The following is a 16,695-nucleotide window of genomic DNA, read 5'->3' on the forward strand; positions in this document are numbered from 1 at the left end:
CTAACCAGTAGCACACAGCAGAGGTCATTTTCGAGTTATCTTTTATTTACTACGTTTTAGACATGAAAATCCAAGTAAATGCTTACTACTCATTCCCACAGTGATAAATGAAAAACTTTACAGAAAGGACTCCCTGTCCACCCAGAAAGGTAGTACTATAGGATGGTGAAGTGCACGGACTCCATAGGCGTGGGTTCAAATCCCTACTCATCACTTACTAGATAGAAGCTTGGGCAAGTCCCTTAACCTCTCAGTTTTCTTGTCTAACAAGTGGGGTAACAGAGGCAGGGAGGATGAATGACTCAAAATACACAGAGTGCTCAGAATAGTGCCGAACACATAACAAATGCAAGGCAACATCACCTAAGATTTTTTTAATTTTCTCATTTTAGTTGAGCAAATAGGTCCTGTACTCGGAAATGGTCTTCACAACAGATAATATGTGATTCCAGCGTGCATATTCTATGTGCTTGGCATCTATAAACTGTGAACAGTTTCCAAAGACAAACCTTATCCGCTTCTGGATGAGTGGATGCAAAAGAATACGGATTTTCTCAACAAAATATTTAACAGAAACTTAACATGAGGTACTTGCTTCTTAACAGTTTTCTCCAGCCTGGGAAGGAGGGGGGAGGGGTTATTACTTAAACATCAAAAGGTGCCAATGTTTGGAAATACTATAACGCTGAGAAAGAATTTACATCTGATTTACAACTATGTTGCCCACATCGCTCATCAACTCAAGGCTCTACCGGCAAAGCTGTTAAGGTCAGGAAAGAAAAAAGGGGACCCTCTCCATACATTTTTCCACTGTTTCCAAAGTGAACTGCCATAGAAGAATCCCACATTCTTCTACACTCTTCCTAACACAGCATTCGTTACCAGCAGGATCAGCAGATGGCTTCCAGAAGGGTGAGGGCTGAGGCTGAGGGCTGAGCCAGGGTAAAGCCCAGCCTACGTGGACCACCATCATAAATACGGACTTCTGGACTCAAGGAAATGGACATCAGGCCACTGCCCACTCACCTTCTAAAACAGAAACAAAACTGCAGCCATCCAACAAATGTTGTGTGGACAAGTATCCTCCTCACATACAAAGCGTCCAAATTTGAGAGAAAATTATCCTGACCACAGGTTTCTCATACTAAGCCCTAATAGCATTAGGGCCTATGAAGGTGATTCCCCGGTCTCTCAGAAGGGAAAGGGGTGGGGAAAAGGCTGACAGAGCTCTACATTCCTAATCCTAGCCCTAACCAGATAGCATTTGGGTCGGCTTTCTTCTGGAGTCCCTTTGAATACACGGGCTTCCTCTGAATAAATGTTTTACAGGATGATGTGAGACAGTATGAGTCTATCACCTCAGCAATAGATGGGGTAGGGCTAAGGGGCGGTCCAGTTCAAGTCCTGTTCTGCTGCTGACTGAGAAACTTCACATGTCTACTTCAGTCATCTGTTCCTATAAAGGGGTGATAAACTACGGACGCCATTGTCAGTGTTATGGGAGGAATGATAAATGATTTAGAGAGCACATTACAAGCTTCTCTCTTCTGCTTGTACTGGTAATGCAGACTGTACATACTGGTAATGCAGAAACTTCAACAGAAACTACTAGAACCACAGAACACTCAGAAACCAATTCTAGAAACTTCCCATGTAGAAACCAACTTTAGCACAAATTACTTCAAACTCTAGGCTTCATGAGAGAAAACTCTGTAATTACTGTCAAAAGAACTGTGAACAAGAAGCGGTTGAACATCACTGCTGCTATTACAATCAATAAAAAAGTTACAGATCTCTACGGTATGCTTGACTGATTCTGCTTTTCCAGGTTTAATATTCCCACCATGGAGAAATGGCTTCTTAAACAGAATTCAGGGTAGGATCCTACAACATGACATCGATAGGGAAGAAAATTGGCTTTGGAAAAAGAAGAGATGTAAATAAAACAGACTGGATAATCCAGCCTCCTATAATGACTGGTTATAGAAAGCAGTCAATTCGATTAAAAATTGAAAAGTGCCATTTGAAGAGAAAAAGAGGAGAGTGGCAGATGGTGAAAGATTCCCATACCCAGTACATACACAGCACTTCTAATCATCTTCCAGGGAAACAGTAGCTGGTGGCTAAGACACGGTCTTCCTCTTGTACGGAGAACAGTTCGTTCTTTATCTACTTTCAAGCAAATGTAATAGAAAAGGGATAGGTATAAAACAACAGCAATGCAGTATGCATTAAAAAAAGGCTTCAATAAGAAAACAATTCTATTACATAGGGATTTTTATACTACAGAAGGAGCTCTTAAATGTGAGTGCAGATAAAGGAGTAATTTGCAGACAATGCCAACAAGCCGTCCGCTATCCTTCCTGGAGCCAGACACGGGGACATATGCCCACATCACAGCAGAGTGGTACATGTCACATCTGGACATCAGATGAAAAGTGATAACTCAAATTTCTTTCATCACCTTATTTGCAAATATTTCTCAATCAGAAGTGAGATTCATTTGCCTGTGACAGTTGAGTGCCTTGAGAAAATACTGATCAACTGATCTTTTAAAAGTCACTTTAGGGGCACCTAAGTGTCAGCTCAGGTCATGATCTCCAGGGTCCTGGGATCAAGCCCCACATCAGGCTCCCTGCTCAGTGGGGAGCCTGCTTCTCCCTTTCCCACTCCCCCGCTTGGTTCCCTCTCTCGCTGTGTCTCTGTCAAATAAATAAATAAAATCTTAAAAAAAAAAAAAGTCACTTTAAAACTACACTTTTATAATACACCATTGATAAATATCAGTTATAAACAGCACTTGTTCCCTGAAAATTGTTGATTTTTTTAATTCTTATGCACCTAGAGATTACACACAGGTTGAAGATATGCAATTTCATACATGTGTGATCTGTGTTTACAACTGGAAAGTGATGTTCAACACACACTAATTTAAAGCAAAGGTTTGTAAGTATCTATAGTCTCTAGTTAATGTCTTTTTAGAGGCATAATCTGTTTTTATTTTTAACAAAATATAGCATATACATGTATATGTTATAAAACAGACCGTTCTTGCTAGAAGATTCTCGGGATTTTCCAGCCCCAGCAATTCAGCCGAGCAAATGTTTGTGAGTGCTCACTAGGTGCAAGGCGCCACACCAGGTAAAGAGCTTCAGACTTACATATTTTCAGTGTGACACTCACCCACTAACACCATGTTTTTCTCCAGAGGATTCTTTACTCCTTCCTTTCCCAGCCTTTTCTTCCAAAGGCAGAGAACAACTAATAATAAAACTGAAATGAATTATGAGTTTAAACAGAAGATACCATCAGTGTGAATCTCACTTTTACTGTAAGAAACTGTAGGCACAAATAAGCTTTAAGCCCTTATTTGATGACATAAGCCCTTACCCGATGCTATAAATTGTAAAAATCAATGAACTGTGTTGTACTCTAACTTACCCAGATACTGACAAAATTTATGACTAATTTATTAAACCAAATTAATTATTTTAAGTCTCACAAATTTAAGGTAATTTTCCAAGTCAAAAAATGGGGTAAAATTTCAACTGATGTTCATCGAAAAACAGCAAGCAAGTCATCTTGGTTGATGTAGTTAGTTACAACATCACAGAGCTATTCCCTTTCTTCCTGGTGTCTTGAAGAAAGGTTATTAAAACTGAAACACTTTCACTCGCCTTTATAGGTAAAGGGGTGAAATTCAAATGCCAACGGTCAGAGGTCAGAAGTAGTCACATTTTTCTTGCTGTCAGAGATTGACTCTTGGAGGTAGGGTGCCGACGACCACATTTTCAAAGTCTATCCTCAAACTGTAGCATACCGTGTCCCTGCCATATTGACCTGCTACAGTTCCAACACAGTATGGTCAGCTGTAATCCAAAATAAGCAACACAGAATAACAGCAAAAACAGACTGCTGACAGGGGCATTTAATTTACTCTTGACTCCCAATGCACCAAAGAACTATTCCAACCATGAGATGTTGTCGTAAGCAAAACTAGGATTCCAAATTAGACCCATCAATTTTAGCGTGTGTACTAATATTACGTCAGTGATTTGGGGGGTATCAGCTTGTCAACTAAGCAAATCACTGCAGATTTTCATAAGACAGAATCAGATCTAAAGTAACCTGAATTGAGATTCCATGTGTAAATGTTTTCTTAGATATGAAGAGAAGAAAGAAAGAAAGAAAGAAAGAAAGAAAGAAAGAAAGAAAGAAAGAAAGAAAAAGAAAGAAAGAGCGGGCAAGCAAAGCAAAGCAAGCAAAGAAAGGGTACACTATATAGTCACAGAGCTTACAACCAGCTGCATGGTCACTGGTCTTAGAAGAGCCCTTCCCCTAATAAAGCAACTTTTATTTATTTTTTTAAAAGATTTTTATTTATTTATTTGACAGAGATCAAAAGTAGGCAGAGAGGCAGGCAGAGAGAGGGGGAAAGCAGGCTCCTGGCTGAGCAGAGAGCCCGACGCGGGCTCAATCCCAGGACCCTAAGATCATGACCTGAGCCAAAGGCAGAGGCTTAACCCACTGAGCCAACCAGGGACCACATAAAGCAACTTTTAACGAGGCTACATCTACATGTGAGACTGAGTGGAGAGTTAAAGGAAAGGAATTCAGGTACATTTTCAATGGCCTACTGAAATATCTTCTGTCTGAACGATTCCTGGATGGGATCTACATACATGTGGCATTGCCAAGCACCATCAAAGGCCTTCTGCACCAGGTGGAACATGAGACAGACACTCGGGAAGTCCCTTCCGACCTGGCACACACACACTTTGGGGGTGTGTGGGCTACAGTAGCAGAATATGGATCCAGGACCACTGTCTTCCATGTTTTCCCCACCTGAAAGCATCTCACTACTGCTGTCTGCCACTCAGCAGTCCTACACAGTTGCCGCAGCCACTGCGTGACATCAAAATGTGCACAACTGGTGTTGGCAGCCTGGAAAAATCCCAGGAATGACAGCGAAACCTTGCCAAGGTTTCGATGGCACAGAACAAGAACATCAGACCCTGAGTCCAAGAGTGATTCGGAAGAATCTGACCCAATGTGAGCAAGTTTTAAGAAGCCCTTCACGCTGGGTTTCCCACTAGCAGCACTAGTGACATAGTGAGCCAGAAAATTCTTTGTCTGGGGTGGGGACGTGGTTACCTTACACATTACAGGCCGTTCAGAAGCGCTCCTGGCCTGGATGTGCTAGGTGCCAACAACACCGAGCAAGTTGTGACAGCCAAAAATGTCTCCAGACATGGTCTCATGTCCCCTGGGGTCTGAAGTATTCCCCCCTGAGACCCAGAACACTGCTTTAACCTATTTATTTTGCTTACATTTTCCTTTTTCATGGATACATAAGTGATAGGTTTTTAAAAATTCAAATGAAATCTTAATGAGCTCTTTCAATAAGATTTCTAAGAGATAAACCATTATTGCTATAATTTGCAGCAATTTTTTTCTTAGTGGTATACCAAATGCTTCCTAAAATCAATAGTATCTTCAATTCAATGAAATTTAGCCACCCACCATCCTTTCTCCTTTGTTGTAAAACCTTCATCCTGATTTCCTTTTATGGAATTACTTCTTCCCCACTGTGTACAGTTTCAGCAGTACCCAGTTCTTCACTAGCTAGTGGGTCTCTCGTCTTCCTTTTGATTCTTTTGAGCTATCCTATATGCTTCTCAAAATGTTCTTGCTTCCTAAGTTAGCCAGAGTTAAGTTTCAGTCTTTCAACCAAAAACCCAACTGAAACAAAGGTCCTTCTTTAAGCTAGCCTGATAGAAGATATTTTAGATTTCCCTGCCAGAGAGTTCACCAGCTTAGTAAAAATGTTACTGTTCCCTTATCAAAAATGTTACTGTTCCCTTACCATTCGCTACAGAGGCAGAGTGAATGGGGTACAGATGAAACTGAAATTGTTTAACACAGTATGATGGGTCCTGTGGATTCATTGTACTCTTCTCTGTTTTTCAGTGTGCTTTAAAATGTCCATAATAAAAAGGTTATACAATGATAATAAATATTCTATTAGAAAAAAAATACAATTTCCAAAGTCCTTTTTGCACAAATTTGGTTCCTTACATATATGTGTGTCTATGTGCCAATCTTCAGTGCTTGAGAACTTGCCTACCATTATGTGGGCACCTGAGAGCAAGGTAAGACTAGTAATCAGCATGTATACAAGTGACAGAACAATGGCCTAAGGAACTATTCTCTAAAATGGCATACAAAGCTTTATTCAATTAAGGCTACAGATATGATAATGTATTAAATGCTTCTTGACTCCAAAAACTTGCTTTTAAAAGGCTACACAAGGGGAGCCTGGGTAGCTCAGTCGATTAAGCATCTGCCTTTGGCTCAGGTCATCATTCCAGGGTCCTGGGATGGATTACCACATCGGTCTCCCTGCTCAGCAGGTAGCCTACTTCTCCCTCTGCCCCTTCCCCCATTTGTGCTCTCTCATTTTCTCTCTCTCATATAAATAAATAAAATCTTTTTAATAAATAAATAAAAATAAAAGACTACACATGAAACTTTCTTCACGTGGAGCTCCCAGGTAGCTCAGTCAGTTAAGCATCTGACTCTTGATTACGGCTCATGTCATAATGTCAGGGTCCTGAGATCAAGCTCCACATGATCTCTTGCTCCCTCAAGATTCTCTCACTCCCTCTCCTTCTGTCCACCACACCCTCCCCGCCCCTGCGTGCTCTCTCTCAAAAAATAATTTTTTTTAAGATTTTTTTTTTTTTTAATTTGACAGACAGAGATCACAAGTAGGCAGAGAGGCAGGCGGGAGGTGGGGAGCAGGCTCCCCACCGAGCAGAGAGCCCAATGCAGGCCTTGATCCCAGGACACTGAGATCATGACCTGAGCTGAAGGCAGAGGCTTTAACCCACTGAGCCACCCAGGTGCCCAAGAATTTTTTTTTAATGCTTTTTCTAAATTTTCTTCTCCAGTAGAAAGAGAAGGGGAAAAAAAGTAGCTATTGATTCTACTAAGAACTATCATATAGACAAACACACACTTTTTGCCAAGATTTGACAGCTGCAAGTTTTCATGAAGAAGCCTTCAAACAAAATTTTTTTATATAAGAAAAAATAATAAAAAGGTTGTACTACCCTCTGTTCTCCTTAAAGGTGAAAGAAAATAAATTCCTTCTCAATAGTCATTTGTCCAGTTTACAGAAAGGCTGCCAACCCCAGTCCACATGAGATACGAAATTGGATCTCACTGGCACCTTTTATTCATCTCATGTGCCCTTTACCCTTCCACAGACCACAGCAGATCAAATGGGAGTTGAATAACAAAGGGGGGGAAAAAAACCATAAAACAAAAACCAAAAACTGCAGTAAGGCGTTACTATAACCAAAAACCTGTACTGTATGGGGAGGGAGGAACACAAAAATCCTATGTGAAGTACAATAAGCAAAGTAAATATGAGAGTCTAACCAAAAAAGCCTTATTAAAATAAAATTCAATTAAAAATAATAAAATTTCAAAGACAAGAAATTCTACTGTAACGCATTGATTTTCTTTGCTTCTTAATGAAAATGGTCTGAAATTTTTTGAATATTTAAACTTCACTCTCTAATTATATACTCCATCAACCTAACCCAATTAAGTAATTATAAAGTGCTGCGTAAGAAACTATTGAAATACACAAGACCCTTTTAGCAGTACTAATTACATCTTGATTTTTTTTAAACCCTAAGCCATGAGCCTTCCCTATTTCCTGAGAAAATGGTGGTCTTAATCTAAAACTTATGTCCTTTTCCACACATTTCAAGCAAATTAGAGACAGCCTGGAACTCTGCCAAAGGGAAAGAAATATTAGAGAACATTTTCAAATCCCTCAGTTTAGAAATAAAATCTTGAAGGCCCAGGTTAAATTATACGTTGAAGGTCCTGTGGTCAGTGAGGACTAGACTCCATTTAGCTCTCGCAAACAAAATAGTTAAGCAGCCCAAAATAAAAACAAATACATACTAGGCATCTACACGTGGTAGGCATGTGCCTAGTATTCACAGCAGAAAGACATTCACATGATTATATAATAAAAGTCTGTGCTAAATGCAAATTTCAGAAATAGCACAGATGGGAAGCACTTGACTCTATCTTGGATTAAAATGTATTCACATACTTTTATGAATAAGGATATACTTTAAATCTTTAAAAGTAGTATTTTTTACTAAAAGAAAATATTATCATGCTGTTTTGAACATTGCTTTTCTCCAATTTATGGCCTTTCCACATCCTTCTGAATCAGCACATAAGGATCTACTTGACTGTGTAGTATTCCATTGCAGGCATTTACCATGATTCATTCATCCAGTCCCCTTAATGGGCATTTGGATTGCTTCCAGTTTTCTACTGTAACAAAAACACTTCAGTGAACATTCTTTCAGCTGTTAGTAGTATTAGTAATGACAATAATTGCATAGATGTACAAAAGACTAAAATGTTCAAGAATGGGACAGAATTACGGAGGATTTTAAATTTCCAATCTCGCATATTTCCACAACGTCTTCAGCTTTTTAAAGTGAGTACATTACTAATTAGAGTTAATTAGTGTTAATATGGACATTATGTCAAATACGACATTCATCATTAGCTACAATATTGTAAGCCTTAACACCCATTGTAGACCACACAATTTTCAATCATAAATGTGTTTGTTGGAAGAAACTCGCCTAAGAAATGCCTGGAGAATCCCCAAGAACCACCTCTCACAGAGTAGGAAACTTCTCAGTAATCACGTAGCTCAGAACCACACAAGAGAGAGAGTGGTCACACTCAAGCGTGGGAAGAGGGTAACACTGGGCTTTCACAAGCACAATCCAAAACTGAAAGTGGCCACATTCTCATGCTCAACACATCCTGAAGTGCAGCCAAACACAAATAATGAGTCTTATTACAATCATTCCTCTTCAAAAATGTTTTGTAATTATGACAAGAGGGCAGCAAAATCTCTCTCAGATACCACAAAACTCACCGTTTCTGGTTTTCAGACTCTTTCCTGGCTTGCTCCAATGCCAGTTCCTCGGCCACTCTCCTCTTCAATTCTTCATCAGAAACTAGGATCAATAAAGAGCAGAAGGAGAGAAAATCAGTGTCATCTTAAAAAACAAAAACAAGAAAACAAAGCTAAGGCTAGATCTTAATGGGCAAAGTTCTGCCAGCAGGTCAGTGTCTCCTTGGAACTACCTAAACACTGTAGAAAAGACCAATTAGTGCACTTCAGGAGTAATTTAATCGAAAGTTCCCTGGTGACCTAGAAATTTCCACACCTGCCAAAATGTATAATAAACTCAAGGAGCTGCTTACTGCCCACTGGGGACTGAGCCATTAAGTATAAATTCTTTAAAATGATGTCCTATCATTAAAGTCTGACAATCGTGTAGAAGGGGAGGAGAGGTTTAAGAGAGGGACTTCAGAGAGGAAAATGACACCAAAACATTCCCATTTGATAATTAAACACTTCAATTTTTTTTTTTTTTTAAGTAGGCTCCATACCCAGTGTGGAGCCCAATATTGGGCTTGAACTCACAACCCTGAGATCAAGACCTGAACCAAGATCAAGAGTCAGAGACTGAACCCACTGAGCCACCCAGGTGCCCCATATAATTAAACACTTTAAAAAACCATTTTTGACAGTAAATCATTTGTAGTTATATTCATCTTCCCACGATTTATTTTTTAAAAAGGCATTTATGATTTACGAACATTTTAAAGCCATATTTTTTTGAAAATATGTCATTCAACGTCAAGTGCCAACAATTGCAGAGAGACACAGAAAAGTGCTGAGAAGACAGCTGGAGCTTTCTAAATACTTGGTAACTTGATTTGAAACATCTGGTCTTTCCAAATGGAAGATGTTGTATGGTATGTTTTATAAAGATTCTTAGAGCTATGATAGCAAATAAAACAGACAAATTTTATATATTGCTTAAGACCCCTCCATAAGAAATAAGCAGGGACTATTTCCGCTTTACCAGGAATGCACTACCTAAAATCATGATCAAGAAAGCACCAGAAAAACTTGGAAGGATCTAGGAGTACACACAGGACTTAAGAAGTACTTCAAATGGTGGAGCCTGTTAGGTGGAAAACCAGGCAGACACTTTATTTGATGATTTCTGTGTTCTAAGTGCCTTGCCTCAGGGCATATACAAAAACTGAATTACAATGGAATGTAAAAGACCTTAAAAACTTAGCTGACACTGGGCAATAACAATGAAGATATGGAAAAGGTCAAAAAGACAGGTTCTCCTACGTATGGCTTATCAGAAAACAAAAACAATACCAAAGGACACCATCAAGGTGAAAAGACAACCCACAGAATGGACGAAAATACTGGCAAATCATATAGCTGATAGGAGACCTGTATCCAGAATACACAAACAAAAAGACAACAAAATTAAAAATGGACAAAGGACAGAAACAGGCATTTCTCTAAAAAAGATAAGCACATGAAACACGGCTCAACAGTATTCATCATCAGGGAAACACAAATCAAAACTAGGATGATACACCAGTTCAAACCCAATATCATCAAAAAGACAAGTGTTAACAAGTGTCGGTGAGAATGTGAAGAAATTGGAACCTTGACACACTCCTGATAGGAATGTAAAATGATGTGGCCACCATAGAGAACACTTTGGCAGTTCCTCAAAATGCTAAACACAGCTGCCATGTGATCTAGCAATTCCACACTTAGGTACTGTATATACTCAAAAGAATTGAAAATATTTATGGCAGCATTATTTGCAATATGCCAAAAATGAAAACAACCTAAATGCCCATCACTGATGAATAGATAAACAAAATGTATATCCATCTCAAAAAAGCTGTAAAGAGAAAAAAGAAAATAATATAAAAACAGAAAAATGGACAAAGAATCAGAGAAAGGAATCAATACCATTGGAGGTCTAATCCAAAGTTGGCCATCAACAACCTGGAGGACCTGAGAGGGAAGTTACTAGCCTCTCTGTACAGTTTTCCTCAAAAGGCTGTTTGTTCTCAACTGGATGTTCTCCAGGGTCCCTCTGATCTATATACTACACTGCTGCTTGGCTTCTCTCCTACTTCACAGTCTGTAACATGAGAAAGATACAAGTCTTGGCTTTGAAAAGGTCACAGAAAATCAAGAACAAAACGAGAAGAGAGAATTCTGTCTGCATTCAGGCAAGTCTTAAAAGACTTTTTTCAGTATTCAAGGTTTAAAATAATACAAACATCAGCAGAGACACGACAGACGGCAACAGCTCAGCAAAAAGTCCGAAGTCTTTTTTTTTTCCATCAGCAAGACTTTGGATCAATCAGGTAACCTACCTGAGTTTTGATTTTTCTCATCCAAAACCAGGACCCACTGGGTTATATGGGGGTCAGTTGGCTATGAAGTTCTAGACGATGTACTCCACAAGGTGACAATTTTCACTTTTCCAGCTATTTCTCATAAACAAGCAAAACAACATCGCACATTTTTTCAAGTTGTTCACAGCTGGTAGCTCTAATTAGTAGCAAAAACTGAAACAAATATTTAACCCAACTAATACTACACAAACTGTACTCTTGAGTTTCCCATACCAGTTAGAATCTACAGAGAATAAGGCTGACATGCACAATCACACAGCTCCCCCCTCCCCGGGGACTTTTTCAAATTATCACTGCAACACTTTTCTCAGGCAAAATTCAAAGTCTCGATCACAATTCAAGTGCATTTCATTCAAACAATTAGAACTAGGCTTCAGTGAAACCTTAGCGTACAAGGTCTGAGTACGCAGCAACAGGATCGGTTTTCTAAGTGAGCTAGTAAGTCTCCAGGTCTTCATGGTGCATTTTATGCTATTTATAAAGGAGCTTCCTACTACGGGAAAAGCCAAAGTCCGCAGAGAGCTTTTTAATGATGATGTGATAAACCTAAAATGGAACAGTAAGGACTCCATTACCAAATGGCGACCAGCTGGGAGGTTGGGAAGGCAGCCATGCAGGAGAGACTGCAGAGAAGCGAAGTGTGGCTTTAAGGCTTATCCTCTTTCTCTATACCATCCAGCCTATCCTGTGAGCCCCTCCACCCACCGTGGGTGAGGTGGAGAAATGGAGGTCACTGGTGGTGTCATCTAGGTAGGCCACAAGGGAGAGGGGTGGGACTGAGAAAGCACCACAAAGGGATGCAAGGGGCCAGAAACTCCTGAGGCCACTGAGGAAGATGTGCCCAAGGGACCAACTGGTTGACATCACTTTCGGTCAGTAAAGATTTCAAAGCACAGCTGTCTTTCTAACACCCCAGCTATTTCTGGAAAAGAAAAAAGGGGGAAAAAATGCAATATTGGGTCTCACATCCAAGGTCACAGCTGAAAAAGTAATTACCTTAGCTACAAGTGAGAATTTAAAATAACAAAAGATAAAACATGACCTAGCATAAAGAGTTTAAAATCTAAAATAGCAAATCAAAGCCAAGGCAGGGAAATAAACCAGTACAGTAATGGGTTTTGAGCAAATCTAAGTTTCATGTTATTTGTTTTTAAATCAACAGAATACAGAAAGCAACAATATATTATTTCTTCTGATGGGTCTTGTCCAAAGCACAGAAGGGAAAAAGATATACCATGTGGAGACCACTATTTAAAACGGCCCTTCTGAAAACACTCTTTTCAGCTCCCAGGATCTGAACATTTTCTCAAATAAAACTGTTATTAAATTAAAAGGTCAGTGTCTCAGGATGGGCTACTTTAAGAGAAGCTCAGGAAAGGCCAACCTTGCCTATTAGCACAGGGAGTTTCCAAGCAGATCTTTAGGGATTGGCAAAGTTTGTGAAATGAAAAAAAGTAAAAAAGAGAACTGTTCAAGCCACATAAATCAGATTTGCCATGGAAATCTGCAAACCTATTTCAAGCTCAGTAAGTATGTTTCCACAGCTTTGACATACATACAACACTTTGCTTTTAAAATGTGTTAAGACAAAAGGGTATTTTCTTCACATACTTGAACCCTATACTTTAAAAAAAAAAATCTCCTCAAAAACCACTTCATTGTCTCTCTCAATGGCAAATGTATCTTAACGTATACAAACACTAGCATTTTCTCAATTAGTTGTAGATGATCCAACACTGACCACAGAACATGTGAAAAAAACACCCAGTGTTTCAACTGCATGGTTATAGCAAGTCTGGCCCTAAATGCTTTCTTTAAAACTACTATTTTTTTTAAGATTTTATTTATTTGAGAAAGACAGAGAGCACAAAGGGAGAGGCAGAGGGAGCAGCAGACTCCTCACCAAGCAGAGAGCCCAATGTGGGACTCGATCCCAGGTCCCTAAGATCATGACCTGAGCCAAACGCAAACACCTTAACCGACTGAGCCACCCAGGCACCCCTTTAAAACTATTACTGAATATAATAAATATTTGTATGGTTGAAAGCAGTTCATGATTCCTAACAAATTTGCGTTTGTTTTTAGTAAACACCCTTCTAAACAAATGTTTTGGTTAGTACACTAATTCTTTACTACCTAGCAAAATCTTTTACTCCTCTTGGCCACATTCTAAATTTCTAAGAACTTAAATTCTTTAGAGATTCTAAGAATCTGAATTTCTCATTTGGGTTCAGGATTAAATAAGAAACTCCTACTTAGTACAGAGCCTAGTATTCCTAGGAATAGAATACCATGTTCTTAATTCTCAGAGAAAGTGTAGCATAAATTCCATTTGCTTCACCGGCCTTCTATGTTATACGACTTGTGTCCAAATTGCATTTTCAGAAACTTCTTAAACTAGGGCAAGACAAGGAAGGAAGAAGTGAGAAGAGGGATTCACAATATTCAAGATAGTTCCTTGAATGGAGAACAGAATATTCAAGATAGTTCCTTGAATGGAGAACAGACCCCAAATGATGGAAGAACTTCAGGAATGCCTCATCATCTATGAAAAAACAAAAAATTGAAACTGAAGCTATGATTCAAGATTTATATAGATTCCCTGAACCTCAGGGGACATAACAATGTCCTTTGTAACATGGACATGACTAGGACTTTCCCTTCCCTTCATTTCCTTTGCAACATCCTTATACTATAATTCCCTCCCCGATTACAGTATTTCTTAAACAATATCCAAAAGTTACTTAATAAAAACGATGGCTTGCCTCTTAGCAAAATGTCAGGTCCTATGGGATCTTTTCTTTTACTCCAGTTCTCTTTCCGGTTTTACCATTTGCTGATACATGTCATGTCCAGATTTATAATGCCTATTATTTTCATATGCCAGTTTAAAAACACTGAAGGGAAACTACAAAGATCTGCTCTAAGAGGGACATACATGTAGGTAACCGCATAACACGAGCAGCAGATGTTACAAAAAGACTGAGGCTCTGCCAGGATTGAGACAGCTGAGCCCCAGCTTATACCATGAGACACAGCCAAATTAAATTTTCAGCTCCGTAGAAATATCCATTAATCTGATAATTTCAATAAATTCATTAATACAAAAAGAGCACTGATTGTTTTAAGTAGAATAATGGGAGCATCCAAGCAATCAATGAAATACAGCACACAGTATATTGGAACTCAATGACTCACAGCATGGGCTGCAGGATAAATCCTGTCCTGCTCCTTATCTTATAAAAGGTACAGGGTTTGACTGGGAAAAGAGTCAAAAGATAACAAGGATAAATCTCTGAGGTTAAAAAGAAACATGTAATGGTTTGCCATTACCCATTTGTGGCACTATTTACTTGGCAGACAAATAAACCTGATTTAAACATACACACACACACACACAACACACACAACACAGGGGAGTATACTAAGTGTGATGTCCAGTTGACAGTTACATTCATTATCACCCAAGGATAATGTATCTTAAGACTGCCTTCAAACAAATGCCGTCTGTCGAGATACCTGGCTGAGTAATTGAGGCCACCTATACGACACAGTTAATGACAGTGTTAGAATGAAAATCCGTAAATGCACATTCATAACCATAAATATTGAATCAGAAGGCACAGTGGTACAGAGTGTGGCCACCTAAACATAAGCAGCATCAAGTTAATGGCTTATTTCGTTGTGTTACTGCTACTCCATAGGGATTTATATACCTTTGTAAATTTCTAATTTGAACGGCACAATATGCAAATAATGTCAACTTTATTGTTTCCTCCACAACCAGCACTCCCGGCGACCGGTTCCACGTTCCATTCTATGGGAAAACACACATCAATACCACGCCACAGAAGCCGAAGAGCACCAGACAAGCTCATCAGTCACATGCTACAGTTTCCACATTTTTAAGTAGATAATTCATAAAACCAGTATTGAGAACCAGGTACATCTAGTACTTCATGTCTCAATATCCTGAATAATAGTTGCAAGACCTCACAAAGCCTCAAGGAAAGTAAGATCTATAATTTAAATTAAAAAATAATAATTACCTCTGGATATTGCTTTTTGATGCATAGCTTAATTTTTTGTGTTTCGTAAATGGATGTGTTTTGTTCACGGGGGATAAAACTATAAATTAAACAGTGTTAAGTCTCCAACCCCAAATAAAGTACCAAAACCACCCAAACCTGTTTCTATTTCATTTTGGTAGTCCTGAGCGTGGCCATACTCAAACATTTCTTGAAAAGACCCGTGAAATGCAAAGAGGACTGAGCTGGAAACGAAGGGAGTTCCCCTTTAATGTAGGCATTGCCACAACTGGTTTTTGTGATTTTGCTCAAAATCGCACCATTGCTCTAGGCCATTGATGGATAGTTCATCTGCAAACTTGAAGGCCCAAACTAGAAAATCTCTAAAAGCCAAAAGCCCTTCCCCTGAAAACACGGGTTAAATGGGAACCTCATGGAACTGAATTCATGCTTAAGCCTCCACTTCCCCTAAAAGCCCACTAAAAAATGAAAGTAAAGGAATAAAAGAGTACACCACTGCCAACATATATGGTCAGTTGCTTGAAGTGACACTCCTCATTTGGAGAAACTGTCTGTCGGATACCCACCCAGCAAACTACCGAAAACAGCCTCTAGGCTTCACAGACAATGCAAAACTAAAAGAGGGAGAAGCAACGGGGGAAGGAGCAATACTGGGCAGGCTATGACAGATGTTCAAAAAGGATGCACTAATTGTGTGATCTGTACAATCAAACATCAGTCGTTACATAAAATAAGTCATCAACTTTTGAGGTTGGGAAGATTTAGAACAACCATATACAATGTAAAATCACATACAATGAAAGTAAAATGTATAACAGCTCCTCAAAAAAGAAATTCAAGACAAGCTCCCCTCCCCCCACCCACCCTACCCCCACACCACTGCCGCCACCACCAGGTTTCTGCTCCTGGACCCTCCTTTCAGAAAATCTGGAACCAGGGTGCCTGGATGGCTCAGGGGGTTCAGCCTCCAATCTTTTTTTTTTTTTTTTAAGATTTTATTTATTTATTTGACAGATAGAGATCACAAGTCGGCAGGCAGAGAGAGGAGGAAGCAGGCTCCCTGCTGAGCAGAGAGCTTGATGTGGGGCTTGATCCCAAGACCCTGGGATCACGACCCGAGCCCAAGGCAGAGGCTTTAACCCACTGAGCCTCCCAGGCGCCCCGAGCCTCCAATCTTGATTTCAGCTCAGGTCATGATCTCAAGGTTGTGGAGTTAAGTCCCATGTCAGGCTTCACACTCACAGTGGGGAATCTGTTTCTCTCCCTCTGCCGTCCC

General features: G+C 39.5%; 1 protein-coding gene across 2 annotated transcripts in view; it reads right to left on the reverse strand.

Annotated features, from left to right (window-relative positions):
- CHCHD3 (coiled-coil-helix-coiled-coil-helix domain containing 3) overlaps positions 1–16,695 on the reverse strand; it is a 278,794-nt gene that overhangs the window by 211,974 nt on the left and 50,125 nt on the right. For both annotated transcript variants that reach the window (XM_080818064.1, XM_080818065.1), the window contains exon 3: positions 8,990–9,071. In XM_080818064.1, the coding sequence (XP_080674190.1) occupies positions 8,990–9,071 (82 nt within the window). The remainder of the gene's footprint in view (positions 1–8,989; positions 9,072–16,695) is intronic.

This window comes from Martes martes (assembly GCF_963455335.1).
Source record: "Martes martes genome assembly, chromosome: 11".
Taxonomy (NCBI): domain Eukaryota; kingdom Metazoa; phylum Chordata; class Mammalia; order Carnivora; family Mustelidae; genus Martes; species Martes martes.